General features: G+C 40.1%; 1 protein-coding gene across 4 annotated transcripts in view; it reads left to right on the forward strand.

Moving 5' to 3' along the window:
• The window catches only part of mgrn1a (mahogunin, ring finger 1a), a 32,326-nt gene extending 6,043 nt beyond the window's left edge, over nt 1–26,283 (forward strand). The window contains exons 3-17 of one of the 4 annotated variants that reach the window (XM_060939695.1): nt 1–9; nt 96–242; nt 668–785; nt 4,920–4,986; nt 5,091–5,134; nt 7,182–7,229; nt 7,800–7,868; nt 8,026–8,185; nt 8,932–9,044; nt 9,251–9,480; nt 11,910–12,018; nt 21,795–21,840; nt 21,963–22,079; nt 25,129–25,171; nt 25,355–25,443. The exon at nt 1–9 is cut by the window's left edge and continues 80 nt beyond it. In XM_060939695.1, the coding sequence (XP_060795678.1) occupies nt 1–9; nt 96–242; nt 668–785; nt 4,920–4,986; nt 5,091–5,134; nt 7,182–7,229; nt 7,800–7,868; nt 8,026–8,185; nt 8,932–9,044; nt 9,251–9,480; nt 11,910–12,018; nt 21,795–21,840; nt 21,963–22,079; nt 25,129–25,169 (1,318 nt within the window). In that variant the 3' untranslated portion in view covers nt 25,170–25,171; nt 25,355–25,443. Of the gene's footprint in view, nt 10–95; nt 243–667; nt 786–4,919; nt 4,987–5,090; nt 5,135–7,181; nt 7,230–7,799; nt 7,869–8,025; nt 8,186–8,931; nt 9,045–9,250; nt 9,481–11,909; nt 12,019–21,794; nt 21,841–21,962; nt 22,080–25,128; nt 25,172–25,354 lie in introns of all 4 variants that reach the window. The other 3 variants (XM_060939696.1, XM_060939693.1, XM_060939694.1) reach the window with 3 other exon arrangements.
• Nucleotides 26,284–27,199: the final 916 nt, after the last annotated feature.

Below are 27,199 nucleotides of genomic sequence, written 5' to 3' on the forward strand. Positions count from 1 at the left end.
GCTTGTTAGGTCGTCCCAATTATTATCTTGAGACCAGTTATTTTGACAATAAAAGCAAGAAAGCTTAAGATGTTATCTTTGTACTCTGTTATCAGGTACAAAGCGGAAGCTGAAAGCACTGCAGAGGAAACTGGAAATTCGGGAGTTTTGTACGGTGTGGAGTTTTACTTTGACACTGATGCCAGAGTGGCCATCACACTATACTGCCAGGCTTTTGAGGAGTTTTCTAATGGAGTGGCAGTGTAAGTCTTTACAGTAAACTAGACAAATTCTGCAGTGTGTTTCTACATCATAAATGCAGAAGAGATACGTAGCTTGTTCCCAGATGTTGCTGGTGTTCATGGGATTGTTACAGGTTATTAGGCATGTAAAACGTAGCTCATGTTATTATGCACAACATACTGTGGTCTTTGTTACCTGAGCACAAAGAAATGCAACACTAGTCAGTTTCAGCAATGCCATGGAAACTGCAGCACGGGCGCACACCCAAACTTGTACTTAACTCTTAAAAGTCATAAAGGCACTTTTCTGATTTATACATCATCTGTTACATGTTTATATGCAGATTCATGGCTAATTTTACATTTAAATGTAGAATAACACTGTGCTGTAACATTTGGCTGGGTAACTGCAACATGTTTTAATATTGATAACGTTTACTTTTAAGCTATACTCCAAAAACACCAGCTATGGCATCTGAGACAGTCTGCTATAAGAGGGGGATAAACCAGCAGTTTTCTCTGCCATCTTTCAAGATAGATTTCACTAAATGGAAACCAGAGGAGGTGAGAATCATAAACATTGAACCTGTTAGCTTTGCTGGTAGCTGTGTATTTCCAAAAGTAATTTTCACAAAGCAAGTTAAGGAATGTTGCTTTTAATGTTTTATAAAATAAGCTCATTATTAGCTCACTGGCTGTAGGGCGATGAGCGATTGCCATCATGCAGTGTCTGTCCGTCCGTCCATAATTTACAAAAATCACTACTCCTCCCTCAGTTTTCAATGGATTTTGATTCTGATTGTTTTGTTTGGAAGATCTAATCAGCCTGCACAAAAATTACTCCCTGGTTTTGTGATTTCTCATTAACAAGTTGCTAATTAGGCCGGTTAATGAACTTTCAGGAAAATCGCTACTTCTCTATTGAGTTTTTTTTTTCAATAGATTTTGATTCTGAGTGTTTTGTTGGAACGATCTAATTGTTCTCATAAAAAGCATCTTAGCTAATTATAAACAAGTCTGGTTTCTCGTAGTACGGCCGTGTGAGCTATCGTGTCACTGACGTGCTGGTATAACTTGTAATAGCTGTATTTTTATTTTATTTTTTTAAATCAGACAAGCAGTAGTTTTACTGCCAGGACACTGTGCATATTGCCTGGACCTGGGATGCGCGCGTGCGCGCACACACACACACACACACACACACACACACACACACACACACACACACAACAAAACATTTAAAAAGGGGCCCCAAGAAAACATGCACAACCCATAAAATGTACAACCCCAATTCCAAAAAAGTTGGGACACTGTGGAAAACATAAATAAAAACAGAATTTGAAGATTTGCAAATAGTGGAAACCCTATATTTAATTGAAAATACTACATAGACAACATTTTTCAAAAAACAATAAAATTTCTGAGTTTCAACATTTTGATAAAATGTTGAAACTCAGAAATTTTATTGCTTTTTGAAAAATATATGCTAATTTTGAATTTGATGTCAGCAACATGTTTCAGAAAAGTTGGGACGGGGCAACAAAAGGCTGAAAAAGTTGTGTAAAAAAACTAATTTGGTTAATTGGCAACAGGTCAGTAACATGACTGGGTATAAAAAGAGACTCTCCGAAGTAAAGATGGGGAAGGGGTTTACCGCTCTGTGAAAGACTGCATGGGCAAACAGTGCAACAATTTCAGAATAACGTTCCTTAATATAAAATTGCAAAGAATTTGGGGATCACATCATCTATGGTACATAATATCATTAAAAGATTCGGAGAATCTGGAGAAATCTCTGTATGCAAGAGACAAGGCTGAAAACTGACATTGGATGCCTGTGATCATCAGGCCCTCAGGAGACACTGCATTAAAAGCAGACACGTGTCTGTAGTGGAAATCACTGTATGGGCTCAGGAACACTTCAGAAAACCATCATCTGTGAAAACAGTTCATTACTGCATCCACAAATGCAAGTTAAAACCAGATATAAACAATATCCAGAAACATCGCCACCTTCTCTGGGCCCGAACTCTTTCACGATGGACTGAGGCAAAGTGGAAAATTGTCTTGAGGTCTGATGAATCAAAAGTAGAAATTCTTTTTAGAAGTCATAGACAACACGTCCTCCAGGCTAAAGAGGAGAGGGACCATCCGGCGTGTTATCAGTGCACAGTTCAAAAGCCAGCATCTGTGATAATATGAGGGTGCATTAGTGCGCATGACATGGGTAGCTTGTACATCTGGGAAGGCATCATTAATGCTGAATTTTAATTATCTATCTATCTATCTATCTATCTATCTATCTATCTATCTATCTATCTATCTATCTATCTATCTATCTATCTATCTATCTATCTATCTATCTATCTATCTATCAAATAAAATCTGGGCGGCACGGTGGTGTAGTGGTTAGTGCTGTTGCCTCACAGCAAGAAGGTCCTGGGTTCGAGCCCAGCAGCCAATGAGGGCCTTTCTGTGTGGAGTTTGCATGCTCTTCCTGTGTCCGCGTGGGTTTCCTCCAGGTGCTCCGGTTTCCCCCCACAGTCCAAAGGCATGCAGGTTAGACTTAGTTGGCGGCTCTAAATTGACCGTCAGTATGAGTGTGAATGGTTGTCTCTGTCTGTCAGCCCTGCGATGACCTGGCGACTTGTCCAGGGTGTACCCCGCCTCTCGCCCATAGTCAACAGATAATGGATAGAGATTATTTTATATGCACATATTACAACTGGGGGCAGCACGGTGGTGTAGTGGTTAGCGCTGTCGCCTCACAGCAAGAAGGTCCTGGGTTCGAGCCCCGGGTCCGGCGAGGGCCTTTCTGTGTGGAGTTTGCATGTTCTCCCCGTGTCCGCGCGGGTTTCCTCCGGGTGCTCCGGTTTCCCTCACAGTCCAAAGACATGCAGGTTAGGTTAACTGGTGACTCTAAATTGACCGTAGGTGTGAATGTGAGTGTGAATGGTTGTCTGTGTCTATGTGTCAGCCCTGTGATGACCTGGCGACTTGTCCAGGGTGTACCCCGCCTTTCGCCCGTAGTCAGCTGGGATAGGCTCCAGCTTGCCTGCGACCCTGTAGAAGGATCAAGCGGCTAGAGATAATGAGATGAGATGAGATATTACAACTGCATGGCTCTGTAGTGAAAGAGTACGGGTGCTAAATTGGCCTGCCTGCAGTCCAAACCTGTCTCCCATTTAAAACATTTGGCGCATTATGAAGTGCAAACTATGACAAAGGAGACCTTGAACTTTTGAGCAACTGAAACCGTATATCAGGCAAGAATGGGACAACATTTTTCTCTTTCAAAACTACAGCAGTTGGTCTCCTCAGTTCCTAAACGTTTACAGAGTGTTGTTAAAAGTAGAGGTGATGCAGCACAGTGGTAAACATGCCCCGTCCCAATTTTTTTTTAAATGTGTTGCTGGTATCAGATTCAAAATTAGCATATATTTAAAAAAAAAAAAACAGTAACGTTTCTCAGTTTCAACATTTGATAAGTTGTCTTTGTACTATTTTCAGTGAAATATAGGGTTTCCATGAGTTGCAAATTATCACATTCTATTTTTATTTACAGTTTACACAGCTTCAGAACTTTTTTGGAATTTATTTGGGGGTAAATGGCTATAATTGAACTATAGCCCATTCTAATGTAATATTCAGTATTGCTAACATCCACTGCATGGTCAAAAGTATGCAGAAACCTGACCATCACACTTGTATGTGCTTGTTGAACATCCCATTCCAAAACCATTAATATGGAGTTGGTTCCTCATTACTGTTATAATAACCTCCACTCTTCTGGGAAGGCTTTCCGCTAGATTTTGGAGCAACAAGCCACAAGAGCATTAGTGAGGTTAGGCGATGATGTCAGACAAGGAGACCTAGTGGTGCAGTCAATGTTCCAGTTCATCCCCAATGTGTTCAGTGGGGTTGAGGTTAGGGCTCTGTGCAGCCCGTTCAAGCATATCAACCCTGGCAAACCATGCCTTTATGGGCCTTGCTTTATGCACAGGGACATTGTCATGCTGGAACATGTTTGGGCCCTTTCCTGCCAGTGAAGGGAAGTTTCTAATGCTACAGGATATAAAGATATTCTAGACAGTTGTGTGCAATAGTTTGGAGAAGGCCCACATATAGGTGTGATGGGTAGGTGTCCACATAATTTTGGCTGTATAATTTATATTGCCAGTCTGTTCTCCTTTCTTTTTTCTGAACCTGTCTTATGCAACATCTTAGTAAACATGAATAAAAGTAACTAATATCTAGAGACCGTCTATATGAGAGAAAATATTTAATTAGCCACAAGGGTTTGGGTGTGGAAGCTCTTACTGCGAAAATAGCAGAACAAACCATTTTACAAAATTGCGCAAATATTACTGTATCTGATGAGTTGCAGATGATGCACAGAATGACAGACAATTTGGACTATTAAACCCTCCTGGGTGCCTGACTCAGCCCAGGCCCAGCGCAGCCTCTCTGGTCGTCCCTTTGGGACCGCAGGGCTGACTGGAGGAACTGTGTCCACTGGAGTTAGTACTGTGGATTCTTCACACATTTACACACAGACTTATTTTTCTGATTGTCCTTTCGGTTGATCACAAACCCTGAGGTTGTAGGTGTTTTGTTTATTTTTTTATGTGGAAAAATTTTGTATAAAAGGTTTCTGATGATTTAAAGATTATTTAAATGTAAAGCTCTTTTTCTTAGCTGAACTTTGACCTGGATCGAGGTGTTTTCCCTCTGGTGATTCATGCAGTCGTGGATGATGGAGATGGTAGGTTTCACAGCTCTAACAGGACATTTCTATGGAAAATGTCACATCTGCATTTCATGATTAATTGTACTAGTCCAGTTGATTGATATTCTTTGCTGTTTCAGATGTCGTTGGACACGCTCATGTACTTTTAGCAGCGTTTGAAAGGGTATGTAATGAATTTTGTGGCTCATGTATGAATAGTAAATGGCATTATTGAAGAAGAACTATTAGTTTTGATCCTTTCCCTCATACATCTTAAGTACATGGAAAAGTAAATAATCAAACATTTTTGCTCAGAGACCCAATGTATTTGGTTTTATCCACTGGGATGTGGTTGGGTTGCAAAAAAAAAAAGAATATGGGGTCAAACCTGGACATGAGTTTATTGTGGGGGAGGGTAAGAGGAATATTACAACCCCGATTCCAAAAAAGTTGGAACAAAGTACAAATTGTAAATAAAAACGGAATGCAATGATGTGGAAGTTTCAAAATTCCATATTTTATTCAGAATAGAACGTAGATGACCTATCAAATGTTTAAACTGAGAAAATGTATCATTTAAAGAGAAAAATTAGGTGATTTTAAATTTCATGACAACAGCACATCTCAAAAAAGTTGGGACAAGGCCATGTTTACCACTGTGAGACATCCCCTTTTCTCTTTACAACAGTCTGTAAACGTCTGGGGACTGAGGAGACAAGTTGCTCAAGTTTAGGGATAGGAATGTTAACCCATTCTTGTCTAATGTAGGATTCTAGTTGCTCAACTGTCTTAGGTCTTTTTTGTTGTATCTTCCGTTTTATGATGCGCCAAATGTTTTCTATGGGTGAAAGATCTGGACTGCAGGCTGGCCAATTCAGTACCCGGACCCTTCTTCTACGCAGCCATGATGCTGTAATTGATGCAGTATGTGGTTTGGCATTGTCATGTTGGAAAATGCAAGGTCTTCCCTGAAAGAGACGTCGTCTGGATGGGAGCATATGTTGCTCTAGAACCTGGATATACCTTTCAGCATTGATGGTGTCTTTCCAGATGTGTAAGCTGCCCATGCCACATGCACTAATGCAACCCCATACCATCAGAGATGCAGGCTTCTGAACTGCGCGCTGATAACAACTCGGGTCGTCCTTCTCCTCTTTAGTCTGAATGACACGGCGTCCCTGATTTCCATAAAGAACTTCAAATTTTGATTCGTCTGACCACAGAACAGTTTTCCACTTTGCCACAGTCCATTTTAAATGAGCCTTGGCCCAGAGAAGACGTCTGCGCTTCTGGATCGTGTTTAGATACGGCTTCTTCTTTGAACTATAGAGTTTTAGCTGGCAACGTCGGATGGCACGGTGAATTGTGTTCACAGATAATGTTCTCTGGAAATATTCCTGAGCCCATTTTGTGATTTCCAATACAGAAGCATGCCTGTATGTGATGCAGTGCCGTCTAAGGGCCCGAAGATCACGGGCACCCAGTATGGTTTTCCGGCCTTGACCCTTACGCACAGAGATTCTTCCAGATTCTCTGAATCTTTTGATGATATTATGCACTGTAGATGATGATATGTTCAAACTCTTTGCAATTTTACACTGTCGAGCTCCTTTCTGATATTGCTCCACTATTTGTCGGTGCAGAATTAGGGGGATTGGTGATCCTCTTCCCATCTTTACTTCTGAGAGCCGCTGCCACTCCAAGATGCTCTTTTTATACCCAGTCATGTTAATGACCTATTGCCAATTGACCTAATGAGTTGCAATTTGGTCCTCCAGCTGTTCCTTTTTTGTACCTTTAACTTTTCCAGCCTCTTATTGCCCCTGTCCCAACTTTTTTGAGATGTGTTGCTGTCATGAAATTTCAAAATGTCTCACTTTCGACATTTGATATGTTGTCTATGTTCTATTGTGAATACAATATCAGTTTTTGAGATTTGTAAATTATTGCATTCCGTTTTTATTTACAATTTGTACTTTGTCCCAACTTTTTTGGAATCGGGGTTGTATTTTAACATCTCCTCTCATTATCTGTAGCCGCTTTATCCTGTTCTACAGGGTCGCAGGCAAGCTGGAGCCTATCCCAGCAGATAAATATTTTCTTTTCCCTGTTGACATTAAAATTTTTGGGGGGGGGGGTGTAATTGTGATTGAACGTGCATTCATAAGGTTAGATAATAAGAATCCTTTTTGTTTTCAGGATTGATTTTCTTTTTGTTTCTTTTTGCACAGCATGTTGATGGCAGTTTTTCAGTGAAGCCTTTGAAGCAGAAGCAAATTGTAAGTGTGGTGTAAGAGTTCTCTGTTTACTTCATTCAGATTGTAGTCATAATATGGTTTTTGTTGCTCTAGTAATATGTTTCTTATTTATTTACTCACGTTTTAAGTTCAGTGTGGTGTTTGCTCCTCAATCTTTCACCAAGTGCAAAGATCTCATCTCATTATCTCTAGTCGCTTTATCCTGTTCTACAGGGTCGCAGGCAAGCTGGAGCCTATCCCAGCTGACTACAGGCGAAAGGCGGGGTACACCCTGGACAAGTCACCAGGTCATCACAGGGCACGTGCAAAGATAGAGTAGCTAAACCAAGAAATCTAATGAAACCCATGTTGACCATTAATGACTACAACTGCATTTAGGAGACTCAGTCAGAGGTAAAAGTCGAGGGGTGCAATAATAGAGGGCATACATGGAGGCATTTGACATTATAAAACTGTGTCTGTGCTGCATTCGTTGCATACAAGGGTTGTTGTCGTCAGCCAAAACACTTCAGGGCGAACACAAACTGAGTTTACTGCCCAGCTCCTGTCCCAGTGTACACAAGCTCACCTTGTACTAATGCCATCGTGCAGGTTGATCGCGTCAGCTACCTACTCCAGGAGATTTATGGCATTGAGAATAAGAACAACCAAGAGACAAAGGTAAATCACCACTGTACCGAACCAATGACGTATAAGAATGTCAAGGAAGCAATAATCCTTGTGCTTTCAGTAATAATTTACAGCTCGATGTTCCTACAGAGGTGTGCGTGTCTTTTAATCTTTGTGTTGTATGACGACATTTTTATTTTCCCATCAGTCTGTAGAAGACGAAAACAGTGACAACAGCAGCGAGTGTGTGGTGTGCCTGTCAGACCTGCGCGACACACTCATTCTTCCCTGCAGGCACCTTTGTCTCTGCAATGCATGTGCTGACACACTACGTTACCAAGCCAACAACTGCCCTATCTGCCGACTGCGTGAGCGTCTCATTAATCAATGCATACACTTCTGCTCTATTGGCTAGTTATTGAAACAGGACCAGCAATGTTTTCTTAGCATGATGATGCATTTCAGACAGAGGAAAAGCAGAGTGTTGGAAAGGGCTCGCTCTGTTTCCTTCATATTGTCTGCATTTCTATTAATTGGATGTGGTTGTAAAAGGATGATGATGATGTGTGCAGTACATCTTATAGCTGACTTTTGAAACATACTGACACCTGCTGGACAGTAAGAGTATATTGTTAGGCACAGCATGTCATTTCGAAAAGTTTGAAGGAATTTTAATTTATTCCTTCATTGTGCGTAAAATGGCAATAGGTTCATGTATATGTGGGTAACTTTTATAAAAGATTAGCACTCATTACTATTGATTCAAAAAATGTTTACGCTTGATCTGATGAGTTAGTCAGGTTTGTGTTTCTAGTGTTGTGGGTTTTTAAAGTTTAAACTATTGCAGATTTCAAAAGTTTCAAAGTGTTAGTTTTTATGAGTGATGGTGGAAAAAAAACCCTATCAAAAGCCCCTGTGGTGAATTCAGTCAAGCAAATGAGAAACAAAGCCCTTTTATTAAACATTTGTAAATGTTTACTTCTTTTGTTGCTAAAATGAATCTGGTAACATTTGGACTCCTTGTAAAGAGGGTGCAACAGCTGTGTTTGCTTATTTGTAGTGCATTAATTCATGTTCATTTGTCCTTACATGGCCTTTTTCTCTTCTTCGCTAGCATTCAGAGCACTACTACAAATCCGTGCAGTGAGAAAGAAACCTGCTGGAGTTCTCTCTTCTGTCCCCTTCAGTCCAGTGCTATCTCAGAGCTCAGACAACACAGAAAATTCGGTATAAAACTATGGAGTTTGCTTGTTTTAAACTAATTGATTATCTCTCTGACTTCTATAGCCATGGCCTGAACACATGGCCTCCTCCTTTGTTTAAAAATTAATACGAATTGGCCTTTGTGGAATCATATTTGTAATTTGATTCAAACATAATCGGTGACCTGACAGAGTTTTGACTGTCACATTTTGACCTCTTCCACTGGAAAGCAGAACTCGGAGAACATCCCTCCGGGCTACGAACCCGTGTCCCTGCTGGAGGCCCTGAACGGCGTGCAGCCTGCGTCTCCTGCTCTGCCCTCAGCTCCTCTGTATGAAGAGGTCCAGTACTCGGGAGAAATGAGTGACCCACTGACCCTGAGCATAAAGCAGCAGAGCACCGTGGAGCTCAGTGCAGATCCAGCAGCTCTGAAATCCAAACTCAGCAAGTCGCCAGATGGGTAATGCCATATCATGCAACTGTTAAATATAGCAATCTATTTTTACTGTAGTGATTTCTTTACTGCCGTTGTTATGATGACTATTCTCATCGATATATCATGCTATGAATCACTGCATAACAGAAATAATCAACTTTTTTTTTAAATCTGAAATAAAAATCAACAAAATATAAATAAGAAAATATGATGATTAAATGGGAACCAATACCAAATAAATAGGATAATAAAATGAAAACATCAAATCTAATTCAAGTTCATTAAAAGTTTGGTTAAGGCTACAGCCGATGTCATAACTATCATATAGCGTCATAAATAACTGTGCAATACCTGTGTCATAACTATCATATAGCGTCATAAATATCTGTGCAATACTGCATGTTTTTGTAGATTGAATTGTGCAAGAAAGGTTTTCTGCAGTAGGAGAAATACATGAAATCACATTTTGCCCAATCACATTCAAGCCACACTTGTGTCTGACAGATTTCTGAACTCGGTTAGTCTACTGAAATCCGATTTCCTGTGTATTTTTCCTTTATTCAGTGTGCCGCACGTGCAATGCTGCGTGTGAGAAAAGCATAAAGACATGCCAGGGCAGGACATTAACTGGGTTTGGGTCTTTTGTTTAAAAACTCATTTCTGTTTTTTGTTGCCATTGTCTGTGCTGAAGATTTTTTCAGAACCTTAATTGTCCATTGCCATACGTAAAAACCATGTTCCATATGTAACCTACGCACACATTACATACTACTCAGCACTCCCTTACCCATGTTGTTATTACTGTAATGACCAGTGAAAGTCTGAAGAACCGAATCGGATTCAATTGCATATACTTTGCAATGCTGACACACAGTCTAAAAATAAATAACATTTGCCATTTTGTGTTCCAGGGAGTTGCATAAACAATGCAAAGAAGCCTCAAGCATACTTTTTTTTATGAGTGCATATATAATATAGTACTGTGCAAATATATATAATTTTTTATAGAACAAACAGCACCAAGGCATAATAAATGAAACAAAGTCCATATTTGATGTGAGACAACCCTTAAAAAAAATAGTCTCCGGTACAGCGAGTGCAGTTTTATGCGGAAATGAGCTGTAGGTTTTACTGAGCATCTTACAGAACCAGCCACAGTTCTTCTGGACACTTTGACTGTCACACTCGCTTCTTCATTTTGCACCAAAACCCAGCAGCCTTCATTATGTTTTCATTTTTAATCTGAATAGTGGTATCTCATGTAATATGCTGCTCAGATACAAACTTATTTTTCTGTACCATTTAATTTTGTGGGCGGCACGGTGGTGTAGTGGTTAGCGCTGTCGCCTCGCAGCAAGAAGGTCCGGGTTCAAGCCCCGTGGCCGATGAGGGCCTTTCTGTGCGGAGTTTGTATGTTCTCCCTGTGTCCGCGTGGGTTTCCTCCAGGTGCTCCGGTTTCCCCCACAGTCCAAAGACATGCAGGTTAGGTTAACTGGTGACTCTAAATTGACCGTAGGTGTGAATGTGAGTGTGAATGGTTGTCTGTGTCTATGTGTCAGCCCTGTGATGACCTGGCGACTTGTCCAGGGTGTACCCCGCCTTTCGCCCGTAGTCAGCTGGGATAGGCTCCAGCTTGCCTGCGACCCTGTAAAACAGGATAAAGCGGCTAGAGATAATGAGAGATGAGATTTAATTTTGTGCTGGAAAACGAACGTTTGGACTCAAAATATTTTTGTACTGACTCGATAATGTAGAAGTCATCAAATAGAAATCTATAGCAAAGTTTGTATGAAAAATAATAGGGTGCTTAAGACCATCGCACAGTGTGTGTAATATGTTTGTTTTTATAGATAGAAAGATAGAGAGAGACACACACACACGTGTTTTACTGGGAAATACGCTACTTGTATTTTTCATACAAACTACATTCAAGACATTGAATAACATATTTTCCAATATCTTCAATAGTGAGGAAATCGATGAATTGTTTTGATTAACTTTCATAGTTTTTGTTTGTGAATATGTCTCTATAATAAAAAGAATATCACATGTTGGCTTAAAGAAATTAAGTTTATCTTCTCATGTTGAAAAATTTGCATTTTTCATATGAAATACACCCGAGTAACACATTTTCCAATATCTTCACTCCTGAAGATCTCGATGATGTCAGTCCCTGTGTTTTCCCGCTGACTTGATGTGCGTTGTGAAAATGGCGAACCAGTTCAAAATTAAAATCCTTTTGATTAGCTTGCATACTTTTTTTTGTGGATGTGCCCATATAATAAAAATATTAGACGGTGGTGCAAAGATATGAAGTTTATCTTCTCACGTTGAAAAATATTTCACTCATTTGCTGCGCTCACTCATGAAATATGTTCACCATTCGAAGGTTAACATCATATCTTCGTGCTGCTGTGTAATATCACATGTGTGAGTGTGTTTATATTCTGCAGGTCTACACGCTCCCCCACGTCTGCTATCCAGGAGGAGGAGGAGGAGGAGACGCATCTGTCTGATCCTCAGCCTCGCCCTGTGCGGCCCTACAGTCCAGCTCCCACAGAGGTCTGCTCACACCATCTCGCTAACAAATAGCATCACTGCTCTCTCGCATGTTTTATTAATAATGTCATATTCTTAACCTACATACATTGTTGTAGCACTTTACTGACCATGAAAGGGGGCTGCTTAGAATCTGTTTTCTTTGGGGACTTTTTTTTGGCTTCTTTCTGTAAGCAAAGATTCACTGGAAAATAAACATTCATGCACCTTTTATTTAACAATAAGTTCTCATACATGGAATGCACCTCAAATTGTTTTACATAATACACTGAGTGCAGAATTATTAGGCAAGTGAGTATTTTGACCACAACATCCTTTTAATGCATGTTGTCCCACTCCAAGCTGTTTAGGCTTGAAAGCCTACTACCAATTAAGTATATCAGGTGCTGTGCATCTGTGTAATGAGAGGGGGTGTGGTCTAATGACATCAACACCCTATATCAGGTGTGCATAATTATTAGGCAACCTCTTTTCCTCTGGCAAAATGGGTCAGAAGAGAGATCTGACAGACTTTGAAAAGTCTAAAATTGTGAGATGTCTTGCAGACGGATGCAGCACTCTTGAAATTGCGAAGATGTTGAAACGTGATCACCGAACAATCAAGCGTTTCATTGCAAATAGTCAACAGGGTCAAAAGAAGCGTGTGGGGAAAAAAAAGGCGCAAAATAACTGCACATGATCTGCGGAAAATCAAGCGTGAAGCTAACAAGCAGCCATTAGCATCCAGTTCTGCCATATTCCAGAGTTGCAACATTCCTGGAGTGTCAAAGAGTACAAGGTGTGCAATACTGAGGGACATGGCCAAGGTAAGGAAGGCTGAAAAACGACCACCACTGAGTAAGGCACACAAGATAAAACGTCAAGACTGGGCCAAGAAATATCTTAAGACTGATTTTTCTAAGGTGCTGTGGTCTGATGAGATGAGAGTGACTCTTGATGGGCCAGATGGATGGGCCTGTGGCTGGATCAGTAATGGGCACAGAGCTCCACTCTGACTCGGACGCCAGCAAGGTGGAGGTGGAGTACTGCTATGGGCTGGTATCATCAAAGATGAGCTTGTTGGACCTTTTCGAGTTGAGGATGGACTCAAACTCAACTCCCAGACCTACTGCCAGTTCCTGGAAGAAACCTTCTTCAAGCAGTGGTATAGGAAAAAGTCAGCATCTTTCAAGAAGAACATGGTTTTCATGCAGGATAATACTCCATCTCATGCGTCCAAATACTCCACTGCGTGGCTAGCCAGTAAAGGCCTGAAAGGTGAAAAAATAATGACATGGCCCCCTTGTTCACCTGACCTAAACCCCATAGAGAACCTGTGGTCCATTATAAAACGTGAGGTCTACAAAGAGGGAAAACGGTACACCTCTCTGAACAGCGTCTGGGAGGCCGTGGTTGCTGCTGCACACAATGTTGGTCGTGAACAGATAAAGAAATTGACAGAATCTATGGATGGAAGGCTTTTGAGTGTCCTCATGAAGAAGGGTGGCTATATTGGTCACTGATTTGTTTTTGTTTTGTGTTTTGAATGTCAGATATGTTTATTTGCAAATCTGGAGTTGTCATATCAGTGTACCTGGTGAAAATAAATAAGTGAAATGGCTACATATTTGGTTTTTATTAAGTTGCCTAATAATTCTGCACAGTGAAAGTTACCTGAACACATACATATTCTCCTAAAATGGCCAAAACTAAAAACACCCCACTCTAACTTCCATACATATTCAGCTTTGATATTTATGAGACTTTTTGGTTGATTGAGAACATAGTTGTTGTTCAATAATAAAACTAATCCTCAAAAATACAACTTGCCTAATAATTCTGCACTCAGTGTATTTAAATAGGGTCATTCCATGTCATTCACACAAATGCCCAAAACCTCCCCAGTGACACACCTTCAATTTGCCTTATTTTTATTTTCTTAGTGCCTTATGATGTCAAATGAAAGAATCCAAAATTTTAGCTTCCTAGCTGGAACGTTTTTTGAGTTATGGCCCTTCAAAGTTTGGGTGCCACGCCCACTTTTGGGGTCCGGGAATTACGCACTTAATTTGCAAGCATTTTTGGAGGCCCATATTTTTTGTTCTAAGGGGGATATAGACCTGTAAATTGCTATATCTATGTATTCTGGCCCTGTCTATCTGATTCTGCACCTAAAAATAGCACAGGATTACTAACTTTATAGATATTAACCCCTTAAAAGTGGATTTTTTAATGACACAATTTTTTTTGACATTTTGGGGGTCCATATCTTGGAAAGTTTTTATGTTGATGGGGTTTCAACTGATTTATCATCATATTTGGGAACTCTACTGTGTACTTGGAGAGTTTCAGGGCACTTAGAGCTTTGGTGGGGGTACAGGAGGGCCCCAAATTTGGCTTCAGGACAAAATTACCATTTGGTACGCCCTACTTCAGGCCATTAGTTGGCCATGTGGGCACATGATGACTGGACTGAACCTTTAACCCTATTAACAGACACCTTTTATCAGACTTTTAAGCCAATAAAAACTTTGATTATCCAACTCCTTCAATATAAACTAAGCATTTGTATATGGTACTATTTTTGCATATTTTCTGAAAAATCCTAAGTCCGGAAAGTAGGTCAACTGTTGTTTTGACTGCCTATTCATGTTTAAGGTAGTAAAAGCACACCCATATAGTGATTTTAATCTATGGGAAGATTATTTATACCCAATACCCCATTAGTTATATTGACAATTACAAGGGATAAACCCTTTCCCGGCTGTTTCACGATGCTGTTGTTTTTTTTTTTTTACATTTGACACCTTTCCCTGTATCCAACCAAACTCTGACCACTATACACTTAATAGTTAAATGCATCTTTCAAACAGGAAAGGGAAAGATGCAAACAAGGGGATGAGCCCAAGAAAAACATCCTGGTTGCTTTACTACATTTGTTCTGACATCCGATCTGGAAGTTAAACCTAGACTCATCAGGGGTTTTTTTCAAGAAAAGGGGAAGGGGCCCCTAGCCACTCATGTGGGGAAAATTAGCATATCAGTTAGTAAAAAGGGGAAATATATATAAAGATTATTTTATTATAATCATTATAAACATGAAGGGGGCAAGGGTATTCATGAGGAACTCTCTATATTTTTGATACATACCTTTCTTCTATACAATTGTTTTTAAAGTATTGATCATAAAGACATCTAAATGTTAACAGTTTTATGCTATGTGTTCATTACTTACAATAATTGGTTGTTTCAATATCAAAGTCTTGAGCATATGGCAGTTCATATCAGCCTGGGCAATATATTGCTTGTGTGTATGACAACAACTGGTATGTGGCAAACATTGTCGACCGTTCTGATGAACACAATGATGTATATTGTCATTTTATGAAACGGTCAAACACGACTCTGTCTTGGCCTACTGAAAACTGCCAAAATCCACCATGCTGGGTGCCATTTCAAGACATTATATGTCGTATAAATGCGCCAGAGATTCAAGGTCATAGTGCTCGGCATTATAAACTTGTTGCAGTTGATGTAGAAAGAATTGAGATGCTTCTTCCAAAGTACATTCATGCTTAACTGCCAGTGTCAGTCAGCAAGCCTGGTTATGGTTTTATATTAAATTGAATTGAATCGTTTTGTATTGTGCCTACATGTATTTTACAGCAGTAAATGGCGTCCATGCCTCATTAAAATTGTCTGATCTGATCACATGACTAATTTATTCTTAAGTAAGTGTAGTTTAAGTTACGTGTGTGTGTGTACAGTGTGCAAAGGGTTAATAAATGTAAACTGTCAGTTTATATATTCAAATATATGTGTTCAGTGATATTATCCTTGTTTTAATCTTACTATTTTATAATTTGAATGTGTTTTAGTACCTTTTGATTTGAATTGGCAGTTAAAACAATAGCTGACCTACTTTCCGGACTTTTCAGAAAATATGCAAAAACAGTACCATATACAAATGCTTAGTTTATATTGAAGGAGTTGGATAATCAAAGTTTTTATTGGCTTAAAAGTTTGATTAAAGGTGTCTGTTGATAGGGTTAAAGGCTCATTCCAGTCATCATGTGCCCACATGGCCAACTAATGGCCTGAAGTAGGATGTACCAAATGGTAATTTTGTCCCGAAGCCATATTTGGGGCCCTCCTGTACCCCCACCAAAGCTCTGAGTGCCCTGAAACTAAGTACACAGTAGAGTTCCCAAATATGATGATAAATCTGTTTAAACCCTATCAACACAAAAACTTTCCAAGATATGGACCCCTGAAATGTCAAAAAAAAAATTGTCATTTAAAAAAATCCACTTTTAAGGGGTTAATATCTCTAAAGTTAGTAAACTTGTGCTATTTTTAGGTGCAGAATCTGATAGACAGGGCCAGAATACATAGATATAGCAATTTACAGGTCTATATTCAACTTAGAACAAAAGATATGGGCCTCCAAAAATGCTTGCAAATTAAGTGTACAATTCCCTGACCCCAAAAGTGGGCGTGGCACCCAAACTTTGAAGGGCCAAAATTCAAAAACCGTTCCAGCTAGGAAGCTAAAATTTTGGATTCTTTCTTTTGACATCATAAGGCACTAATAAAATAAATATCAGGCAAATTGAAGAGGTGTCACTGGGGAGGGTGTGTGAATTGACATGGAATGACCCAATACTGATAGGTGATGCATTAAAAGAAAAAGTAACATAGAGGTTAGTATGAGTGCCTTGGTCACAGATTCTGCATGTCTGTGGAAGTGTTGTAGGTTGATGAAATGCCATTCTTCCAAAAGCTGTTCCGTCAAATGGTGTTTTGATGGTTGGAGATGGTTTTCAGTGGCGTTTAACTGAGTTAAGATGTACAGTGGTGCTTGAAAGTTTGTGAACCCTTTAGAATTTTCTATATTTCTGCATAAATATGACCTGAAACATCATCAGATTTTCTCACAAGTCCTAAAAGTAGATAAAGAGAACCCAGTTAAACAAATGAGACAAAAATATTATACTTGGTCATTTATTTATTGAGGAAAATGATCCAATATTACATATCTGTGAGTGGCAAAAGTATGTGAACCTCTAGGATTAGCAGTTAATTTGAAGGTGAAATTAGTCAGGTGCAGGTGTTTTCAATTAATGGGATGACAGTCAGGTGTGAGTGGGCACCCTGTTTTATTTAAAGAACAGGGATCTATCAAAGTCTGATCTTCACAACACATGTTTGTGGAAGTGTATCATGGCACGAACAAAGGAGATTTCTGAGGACCTCAGAAAAAGCGTTGTTGATGCTCATCAGGCTGGAAAAGGTTGCAAAACCATCTCTAGAGAGTTTGAACTCCACCAATCCACAGTCAGACAGATTGTGTACAAATGGAGGAAATTCAAGACCATTGTTACCCTCCCCAGGAGTGGTCGACCAACAAAGATCACTCCAAGAGCAAGGCGTGTAATAGTCGGCAAGGTCACAAAGAACCCCAGGGTAACTTCTAAGCAACTGAAGGCCTCTCTCACATTGGTAAATGTTAATGTTCATGAGTCCACCATCAGGAGAACACTGAACAACAATGGTGTGCATGGCAGGGTTGCAAGGAGAAGCCACTGCTCTCCAAAAAGAACATTGCTGCTCGTCTGCAGTTTGCTAAAGATCACGTGGACAAGCCAGAACGCTATTGGAAAAATCTTTTGTGGACGGATGAGACCAAAATAGAACTTTTTGTTTTAAATGAGATGCGTTATGTTTGGAGAAAGGAAAACACGGCATTCCACCATAAGAACCTTATCCCATCTCTGAAAAATGGTGGAGGTAGTGTCACAGTTTGGGCCTGTTTTGCTGCATCTGGGCCAGGACGGCTTGTCATCATTGATGGAACAATGAATTCTGAATTATACCAGCAAATTCTAAAGGAAAATATCAGGACATCTGTCCATGAACTGAATCTCAAGAGAAGGTGGGTCATGCAGCAAGACAACGACCCTAAGCACACAAGTCGTTCTACCAAAGAATGGTTAAAGAAGAATAAAGTGAATGTTTTGGAATGGCCAAGTCAAAGTCCTGACCTTAATCCAATCGAAATGTTGTGGAAGGACCTGAAGCGAGCAGTTCATGTGAGGAAACCCACCAACATCCCAGAGTTGAAGCTGTTCTGTACGGAGGAATGGGCTAAAATTCCTCCAAGCCGGTGTGCAGGACTGATCAACAGTTACCGGAAACATTTAGTTGCAGTTATTGCTGCACAAGGGGGTCACGTCAGATACTGAAAGCATAGGTTCACATACTTTTGCCACTCACAGATATGTAATATTGGATCATTTTCCTCAATAAATAAATGACCAAGTATAATATTTTTGTCTCATTTGTTCAACTGGGTTCTCTTTATCTACTTTTAGAACTTGTGTGAAAATCTGATGATTTAGGTCATATTTATGCAGAAATATAGAAAATTCTAAAGGGTTCACAAACTTTCAGGCACCACTGTAGTGACTGTGAAGGTACTCGTGTATATAATTTACATCATTTACATACTCCTCAAACCATTAAAGGTCATAGGCAAAGGTTTTCAATTTATGCACATTTGAAACTTTATATGTTAAAAAACCCTCTGTAATTTTCTTCTGGTCCCAAGAAGTATTGTTAATAAGTAATAATTAAAATAAGTTAGTGCGGATCGCGGCGGATTTCTGCTCGGTGATTTTCGTGACCACTCGGCGCGTGGCGTCATTCAAGGGAAACAAATTGCTTGAGTTGAGTGCACTTCAGTTTATTTGCATTGCCGTTCGGCTTGAGTGCAGACGTGCGCTCGGGAATTTCTAAAGAAAAACCATGCCTTATGGTTGTGCAGTGAACTGTAACATCGGGACCGGTTCAGGAAGAAGTTTTTACCTTTTTCCGAGAAAGGAGAAGAGGCGGAGAGAGTGGATTGTGCGCGTAACCAGTGAGCCACATTCACCGATTGCTTCGCAACGGCCATTGGTTCATACATATATGGTTTCACCTCTCGATATTCAATTTGGAGAGTTCCTACTTCAAAATCGCTATCGCTTTCAGACATTTTACACAACCTCTCACGACCAAAGTCCGTACACGTGTGCTCAGTTCGCAGGTAAACACAGAACTGCTCCCGGTCTGTTTGCCTTGAATGACGTCACGACGACGGTCCCCTGGCGGTGAAAGTGCGCGTAAGTGAGATGTAAACAAACCTTCGGAAATTGGGCAAACTAGTATATTTTAACCGTTTTATTCAATTTTTTTTTTTTTTTAATTTTTTTTTGGGCTTTTTTCACCTTTATTTGGATAGGACAGTGTAGAGACAGGAAATGAGTGGGAGAGAGAGACGGGGAGGGATCGGGAAATGACCTCGGGTCGGAATCGAACCCGGGTCCCCGGATTTATGGTATGGCGCCTTATCCACCTGAGCCACGACGCCCCCGTTTTATTCAATTTTAGGGTGCAAATCACCAGGAAGATTGAATTCGCTTTTTGGGTCGTTCTTCTAGAAAATAAAGTTGATATTCTACGTTCCACCTCCGACCCTTGCCTATGACTTTTAAGTGAGACCTTGAACCCTGTGTGTATATTTAGTTTCTGTTAGGTTTTTTTTTAACCTAGAAACATCCTATTCTAATTTGGGAGCCAAGGTTATTGGTGTTAATGGATAGAATATGTAGCATAAATTAAAACATAAATTGCCTTAGGATATAGCCTAAGGGTACTCATGCTGATGTGGCCCAAGCAGAAATTGAGTTTGACACCGCTGACATAGCTGTATACGCCCCCCCCCCCCCCCCCCCCCCCCAAAAAAAAAGGTTTCTCATTATGATACAAACATATTTCATTGGCAAACATTGTCAGAGATGCCCACCAGACTTTTTCACTGCACCCCAAACAAGACACACTAAATCCAGTCCTGCTGTGGTAGGTGGCACTATCATCATGGAAAAGACCACTCCCATCCGGATAGAAATGTTTCCAATTAAATGTCTACAGTATGGCTCTTTTTATTTATCACCCTTTTGGTAACACTTAGAAAAAAATAGAACAATTCAGAATCTCATCATCTTTCGGCTGCTTCCGTTAGGGGTCGCCACAGCGGATCATTTGGATCTGCATATATGATTTGGCATAGGTTTTTATACCGGATGGCCTTCCTGATGCAACCCTCCCCAGTCTGTCTGAGGTTGGGACCAGCAGTAAGTATGTAGTAGCTTGTGCAGCCCCAGTGGTTGGGTATTTTACCTAATCTGCATGTCTTTGACCAGTGGAAGGAAACCGGAGCACCCGGAGGAGTGCAACTGAGAATACTGGGCCCAGCGCCCAAGAAGCAGTTGGGGGGTTAGGTGCCTTGCTACATCTAATGGCGTATTCACACGTACGTTGTTTGGTCCGGACCAAACGAACCAAATTTTCCTTGGTCCGGACCTTTTGGGTTGGTCTGAATACAAACCACCGAACTCTGGTCCGGACCAAACAAGTGGACCGAGACCGAGCTGCAAGGTCGGACTCGGTCCGGACCAAAGGAACCCTGGTGCGGATCTTCTGGAGGTGTGAAAGCAGACCGGACCTAATCCGACAGTTTTGCTTTTTTGTACCTCGGGAGCTTCGTCGTTTGTCGAGCATTATGGGAAACAGAGTCTTGACACTCCACTGCAAAGTGCAAACACTGTTTCGGTTGTCAAGGGAACCTTACAACAGTTGTTCAGTCATTCAGACCAGTGGTAGGCTAGACTACAGAGTACAAAAAATGAGTAGGGGGCAAACGTGGACCGAGGAAGAAACGCGTACCCTTGTGGATATATGGGCAGATGTCCACATATCTGAGCTTTTGGAGAGAACACACAAAAATGCCGACGTGTTTGCTGTATTCAGTGAGAAAATGAAGGAGAAGGGGTTCACGCGCTCCCCAGAACAATGTCGGCTAAAAGTGAAGAAACTCCGTCAGACCTACATTAAAATCAGGGACATTCTTTCAAAAAGTGGCAGTACTAGCGACGCAAAAAAGAAATTCATCTATTGCGTGAAGAGCCAGAACTGTCACAACATGATGTGTGCTCATCAGCGCTATCCTCCATAGCCGCCTTGCCCTTTGTCGTCGTCGTTGATAAATTACTTGTACAACAGCATAGTAATCGCACAATTGTGAAAACAGTAAAAACTGGAAAAAACATATAGCTTTGATGACATTAAAAAGAATAACAGCACGGAAAGCCTCCATGACTACTTTTGAACTTAATGCTTTGTGCGCGTGTCGTCTCTGACCAATAGCTGAACGACCTCAGGGCGCGTGGCTTTGTTGACAGATTTTGGTCCGCTTACGAAAATGTACAGTGTGAAAGCGAACCGCACCAAAATGAAAAAATAAAAAAAACATTTGGTTCGGACCAAAGCAAGTGAACTATCGAACTATCCTGGTCTGAATACACCCTAAGAATACTTCAGCCATGGATGTAGAGGGAGGAGAAAGTGCTGTTCATTCACTCCCACCACCCACACATTTTTTCTGCTCGTCCAGGGAAGTGAACTTGTGACCTTTTGGTCCTAAAGCTGCTTCTCTTATCTTTAGGCCATGGCTTCCTCATATGACATAAGAAAAAGTGAAATAATTAATTGAAGATACAATATATCGGTAGTTTTTATTTTTTTAAATTGGTGTGAGAGAGGCTGAAAGTTCTGTTTATAACTGGCTTATTCAGTGAAATAAGGAAACACACTGGTAACAAAAGGCATTGTTGGAACTGTGTACACTATTGTTCCAGCTGCTCAGTGCTCTAAAGCTGTTTTGTGTCCATCCCCCCCCCCCCCCCCCCCCAACCATACAGGCAACAGTGGATGGGGTAGAATCAAACCCAGGATCCCCGAACACAGGTGACTTTGCATGGGAGAGGAAGTAGATTTATTTTATTTAATTATCCAGCACTGGCAATGAAAATAACCTGTATTATGATTAAAGTGTGATGTGTAACAACCGTGCGTGCGTTTGCGCACAGGTTCAGAGGACAGGTCTGTGGGGGTGTCTGTGAGCGAGATCCTGCAGGACTGCCACAGTGCGCGCAGCAGCCTGAGCCGCACTGAGAGCGATCCCTCAGCAGATCTGGCACTGCCTGGTGAGTGGGCTCGCCTTTATCATTACCTTCATATTCCACATGCGCATGGCCACCATCAGTCCCTAAACATTCTCCCAACACTCCAGTGCATTGCTTTGTACAAACTACAAACTGGTCTTTATACTTCCTGTCTGTGTCACTATTCACTTCATTATTTACTCTCTTCCTGTGTCAGTAGTTTTTCAGCAAGTGTGCAATCAGTACCCCCTTTTTTAACTCCTGGTTTCTAACATATACTACTGTTCAAAAGTTTGGGGTCACCCAGACAATTTTGTGTTTTCCATGAAAAGTCGCACTTTTATTTACCACCATAAGTTGTAAAATGAATAGAAAATATAGTCAAGACATTTTTCTGGCCATTTTGAGCATTTAATCGACCCCACAAATGTGATGCTCCAGAAACTCAATCTGCTCAAAGGAAGGTCAGTTTTATAGCTTCTCTAAAGAGCTCAACTGTTTTCAGCTGTGCTAACATGATTGTACAAGGGTTTTCTAATCATCCATTAGCCTTCTGAGGCAATGAGCAAACACATTGTACCATTAGAACACTGGAGTGAGAGTTGCTGGAAATGGGCCTCTATACACCTATGGAGATATTGCACCAAAAACCACACATTTGCAGCTAGAATAGTCATTTACCACATTAGCAATGTATAGAGTGGATTTCTGATTAGTTTAAAGTGATCTTCATTGAAAAGAACAGTGCTTTTCTTTCAAAAATAAGGACATTTCAAAGTGACCCCAAACTTTTGAACGGTAGTGTATGGCTAGTTTTTAGCTTTTAAGTAGGGCTGTTGAAGTTACCACATTAATTTTATGTAATATGATAAGTCTTCAGCACCTCTATTTTTGGATTCTAGTATAATTCCTCAAATGCTGCAATTTATGATTGAATGACTGACAGAAGAGCAATACTGGCCAATACACATACTTGCATCAGTGTTACTGTGTATTATAATGAGAAAAATTGCTTTAAAAAAACTGGCACTATACTGGAGCATGATTCAAACATGAAATGTTGAAAAGAAAAGCGCAGATAGTGTAGAGAATATTTACATACAGCTTGTATCTTGCAGCATCTTTATAGACCAGTGCATTTCACAGTGCCCTAAACTCACATCTCAAATTGTGCATTTGAAATGTCAATCACCAAACACTGCAGAATTGTTAAAAAACAAACCCACTTTCGATCAATGATGACCAAATAAAGAAGTGTTATTCATTATGATAAAAATAACACAATTAGTCATGATGCATTAGTTGAATAATTTAACAGCCCTATTTTTAACTCCTCACTGAATTGCTTATAATATACTTGATGTTTCACTGAATTTGGCTTTGACTTGCTTTGACAGTCTGATAGCCCAGGAGTAATAGGGTTATACCCGGAACAAATTAGTAACAAGCTGAAAATTTCAGAATATGTTCAGAATACCTTTAGGAATAACATACTAAAAGTCCCCGGAAATCCCCCTTGTGCTCTCTGAGAAATTCAAGATGGTGTCCAAAATGGCCGCCAAATGGAGATCTGCCCATATCTCAGGCCCAAAACAAAATATTAATGCAATTAAAAGGTCAGAATATATGTTTTGTAGGGTAGGAGAGTAAATTCCAACATGTGTGTATTAATTACATTGTGCATTAACATTATATAATAACAATGTACACATTATTATAACAGTATATTTGTGTATAATGTGTTCGCTTGCCATGTCTGGTTAGATTGTCATATTTTTGGCACTTCACCAGTTCACATTTATGAACGTTCACAGTACTATGAATGTGTGTAGGTTTCATCCAGTCCGATCCTTGAATCAAGTATCAATCTTGAAACGCCCTGGCCCATAAATTCACATCCAAGAAGAAATAACAATGACTGTTATGACAAAATAATCGTTATGGTATCATGAAGATATCTCATATGTTTTTGAAATGGCTTCAGTTCTTAATGTTTAGGATTAATAATTACAGACTTATAATTGTAAATCTATACATTTGCTATTTAATGTACACTACCGATTATAGAGTGTGGATCCATTGGTTACTCGTTCACTCCGTATCATCCTATTCTGTTCACAAAACAACAAACACAATTACTAGGGGTTGGAGCACTTATTTTCATTAATATTAATTAAAGTAAATTGGTGGTGTAAAATGAAAAATGGCATGTTAAAAGGTCATGCTGAGTTTAGTCATTTTTTGTCCGAACACACTGGCATTGCTAGTAGTAAAGACTGGCGCTAGAAACTCAAAGATTAATTTTTTTACACCCTTAAACAAGCTTGAATAAATTCCCTACTTCATTGATGGTACAACAAAGGTCCAAGCATTACAACTGAGGCACTGAGAAGTGTTTAAGTCTACTCATTGTTTATAAGCAAGAGCTTTTATTGAGGCAGACCTTTTTGTCATGAAAGTCGCCGGAATGTTGAAGAAGTGTACTGAAACAGCTTGCCATTGTAGTTTTAGAAGATGGAGTTCTCAAATTTAAGTTCCCTTTAATATTTTATCAAAGCTTAAAGATGCACTAAATATTAAGGAAATTGATGTCTAATTGTTGTCTTACATTATGTTCATGTATGTAGGTAGCCTACTAAGCTAATCTGTCAATCATGTCAACCATCAAATTCCATGTAATTTCCACATTAATGACCTTGTAATCTTGGTTAATTTTAATTTTAACAGTGTGACAATGGTGAATTTGCATTGCTTGTATGAGAGAACATATAATTTAACATTTTAATTGCATTTATATTATGTTTTATCCCTGAGATATTGAAAAATCTCCAATCGGTGGCCATTTTGGACGCCATCTTGAATTTCTCAGAGAGCACAAGGTGGATTCCCGGGGACTTTTAGTATGTTATTCCTAAGGGTATTCTGAACATATTCTGAAAAATTAATTCAGCTTGTTACTAATTTGTTCCGGGTTGGACTCAATTTTGAGCTAATGCTCTTGGGCTATGATGCTTGTGTGCTTCTGTGCTGTTCTGTCTCCTAACCTTCTCTCTTTTAATCTGACCTGAAAACTTACTCTCAACTTACTCAGCGTCTGAGTCCTGGTCTACTGCCGTTGAGGAATGTTCATAACGGTATGTAGGAGTAATACCCCGACTGATCACTTCAGCTGCTTTTACTTTCACCTCGTTGCATTAACAGTCTATGTCTTTTGTTTATTTTGTTTTGCTTTTAAACATTGAACGATGTTGTGCTTAGAATAGCTACCTGAATTTGTTCCTGTAGCAACACTCAACTTACTGTAGTCCTCATTTCAGGGTCATCAGGGTCCGTTGAGAGTCTGAAGAGTCAGAGTACCAGCAGCTCCATCCAACCTTTGCTCTGCCTCCCCAGCAGCCTGTGCATCGAGGACGAACTCCTCAGCCCCTAGCAGCACTACGCTCCTGTGTGCCTCTGCATTAGCCTTTCTGCTTCACTCAAGAGTCTCTTTCTAAGGATAGTACAATCACTAATGTCTCTTAAAAGCTCTTAAGAAACACCATTGCTCATTCGAAAAGCTCCAAGTAATGTCTTTCTGCTGTGAACTACAGATCTCCCAAACATTCACATTCCTTTCAGTTGAAACTTGTGTTTTTTAGTATCTTCCAATCAGTCACTGAAGCAGAGGTATTCGATTTATAGTCCCTAAAGGGGCTGGCAAGAGACACTGATGTTCCTAAACTAATGAACAAATATCTCATTGCTCTGACACATCTCTAATTATACTAATGATTTTTCTTTCTAAGACACTATTTTTACAGTGATAGTACAATCAGGTATGGTCCAATCAGTTTCTTTTCGATCAATTTTTTTTTTTAAATGTACTGCAAAGTGAATGCTAAGTCAAATCTCCTTCTGCAAGATGTCCATCAAAATAGTCTATCAGTCAGTCTCTGTCTTTGGTGTTCAAAAGTGTTCAAAATTGGCGGTTGTAAGGACTTCATTGAGCTGTTGTTTGACTTAACATTAATGGTCTTTTTTTTTTTAAATTTCCATAAAGGGTCGGGATAGACTAGTGACTAAAATATTTGTAACGCTTTGAAATGTGTGTTTTGGTCCTGGGCTAAGTGTAAGCTCTGACTAAAAGCCAGTCTAATTTGTCAGAGCCATGGCTTTTTAGTGATTCACTGCTTCTACACTCTGTACAATGAATATTGTATATTTGTATGTAGTTAAATCATTTTATCATAAAGTGCTGTACACAAAAGCTTCCTCCTGTCCTTTCATTCAAACAATCTGTATCCCAACATCTTGGGGACGCAATACAGTATTTCGAAAATTACACAAGGTGCTAGATGTAGGGCTGCTGGACATTTTTGAACTATAGGAATGAAAACCAGTCTTTTTGTTCAGAAATTCATAAAATCAATTAACTAGCATAAATCTTTTTTCTTCTTCTTTCGGTTGCTCCCATTAGGGGTTACTACAGCAGATCGTTTGGATCTGCATATTTGTTTTGGCATAGATTTTTTTTACACCAGATTCCCTTCCTGACACAACCCTCCCCAATCTGTCCAGGCTTGGGACAAGTGCTTAGTACGTACTAGCTTGTGCAACCCCAGTGGCTGGGTATTTTACCTAATCTGCATGTCTTTAAACTGCGTGAGGAAACCGGAGCACCCGGAGAAAACCCGGACAGACTCAGGGAGAGCATACAAACTCCATGCAGAAAGGCCCCCATCAGCTGTGAGGTTCGAACCTACTGTAGAACCTGTAGGAGAAAACGAAGCACCCGGAGAAAACCCATGCAGACACGGAGAACATGCAAACTCCACAAAAAAAGGCTCGCCGTTGGGCTCGAACCCAGAACCTTGTTTTTTTTTTAAAGATTTTTGGGGGGCTTTTTTCACCTTTTATTGGATAGGAGAGAGAGACGGGGAGGCAGTGGCGTGCACAGACATTTTGGGGGGAAAGTGCTCTGGGGGGAAAAAAGGGCACTTTTTTGCGCATGTGGAACACCTTATTATAAAAGTCTGAGATTTAAAGGAACAGTCCACCGTACTTCCATAATGAAATATGCTCTTATCTGAATTGAGACGAGCTGCTCCGTACCTCTCCGAGCTTTGCGCGACCTCCCAGTCAGTCAGACGCAGTCAGACGCGCTGTCACTCCTGTTAGCAATG

Source organism: Neoarius graeffei, chromosome 14 (genome assembly GCF_027579695.1).
Source record: "Neoarius graeffei isolate fNeoGra1 chromosome 14, fNeoGra1.pri, whole genome shotgun sequence".
Lineage (NCBI taxonomy): Eukaryota > Metazoa > Chordata > Actinopteri > Siluriformes > Ariidae > Neoarius > Neoarius graeffei.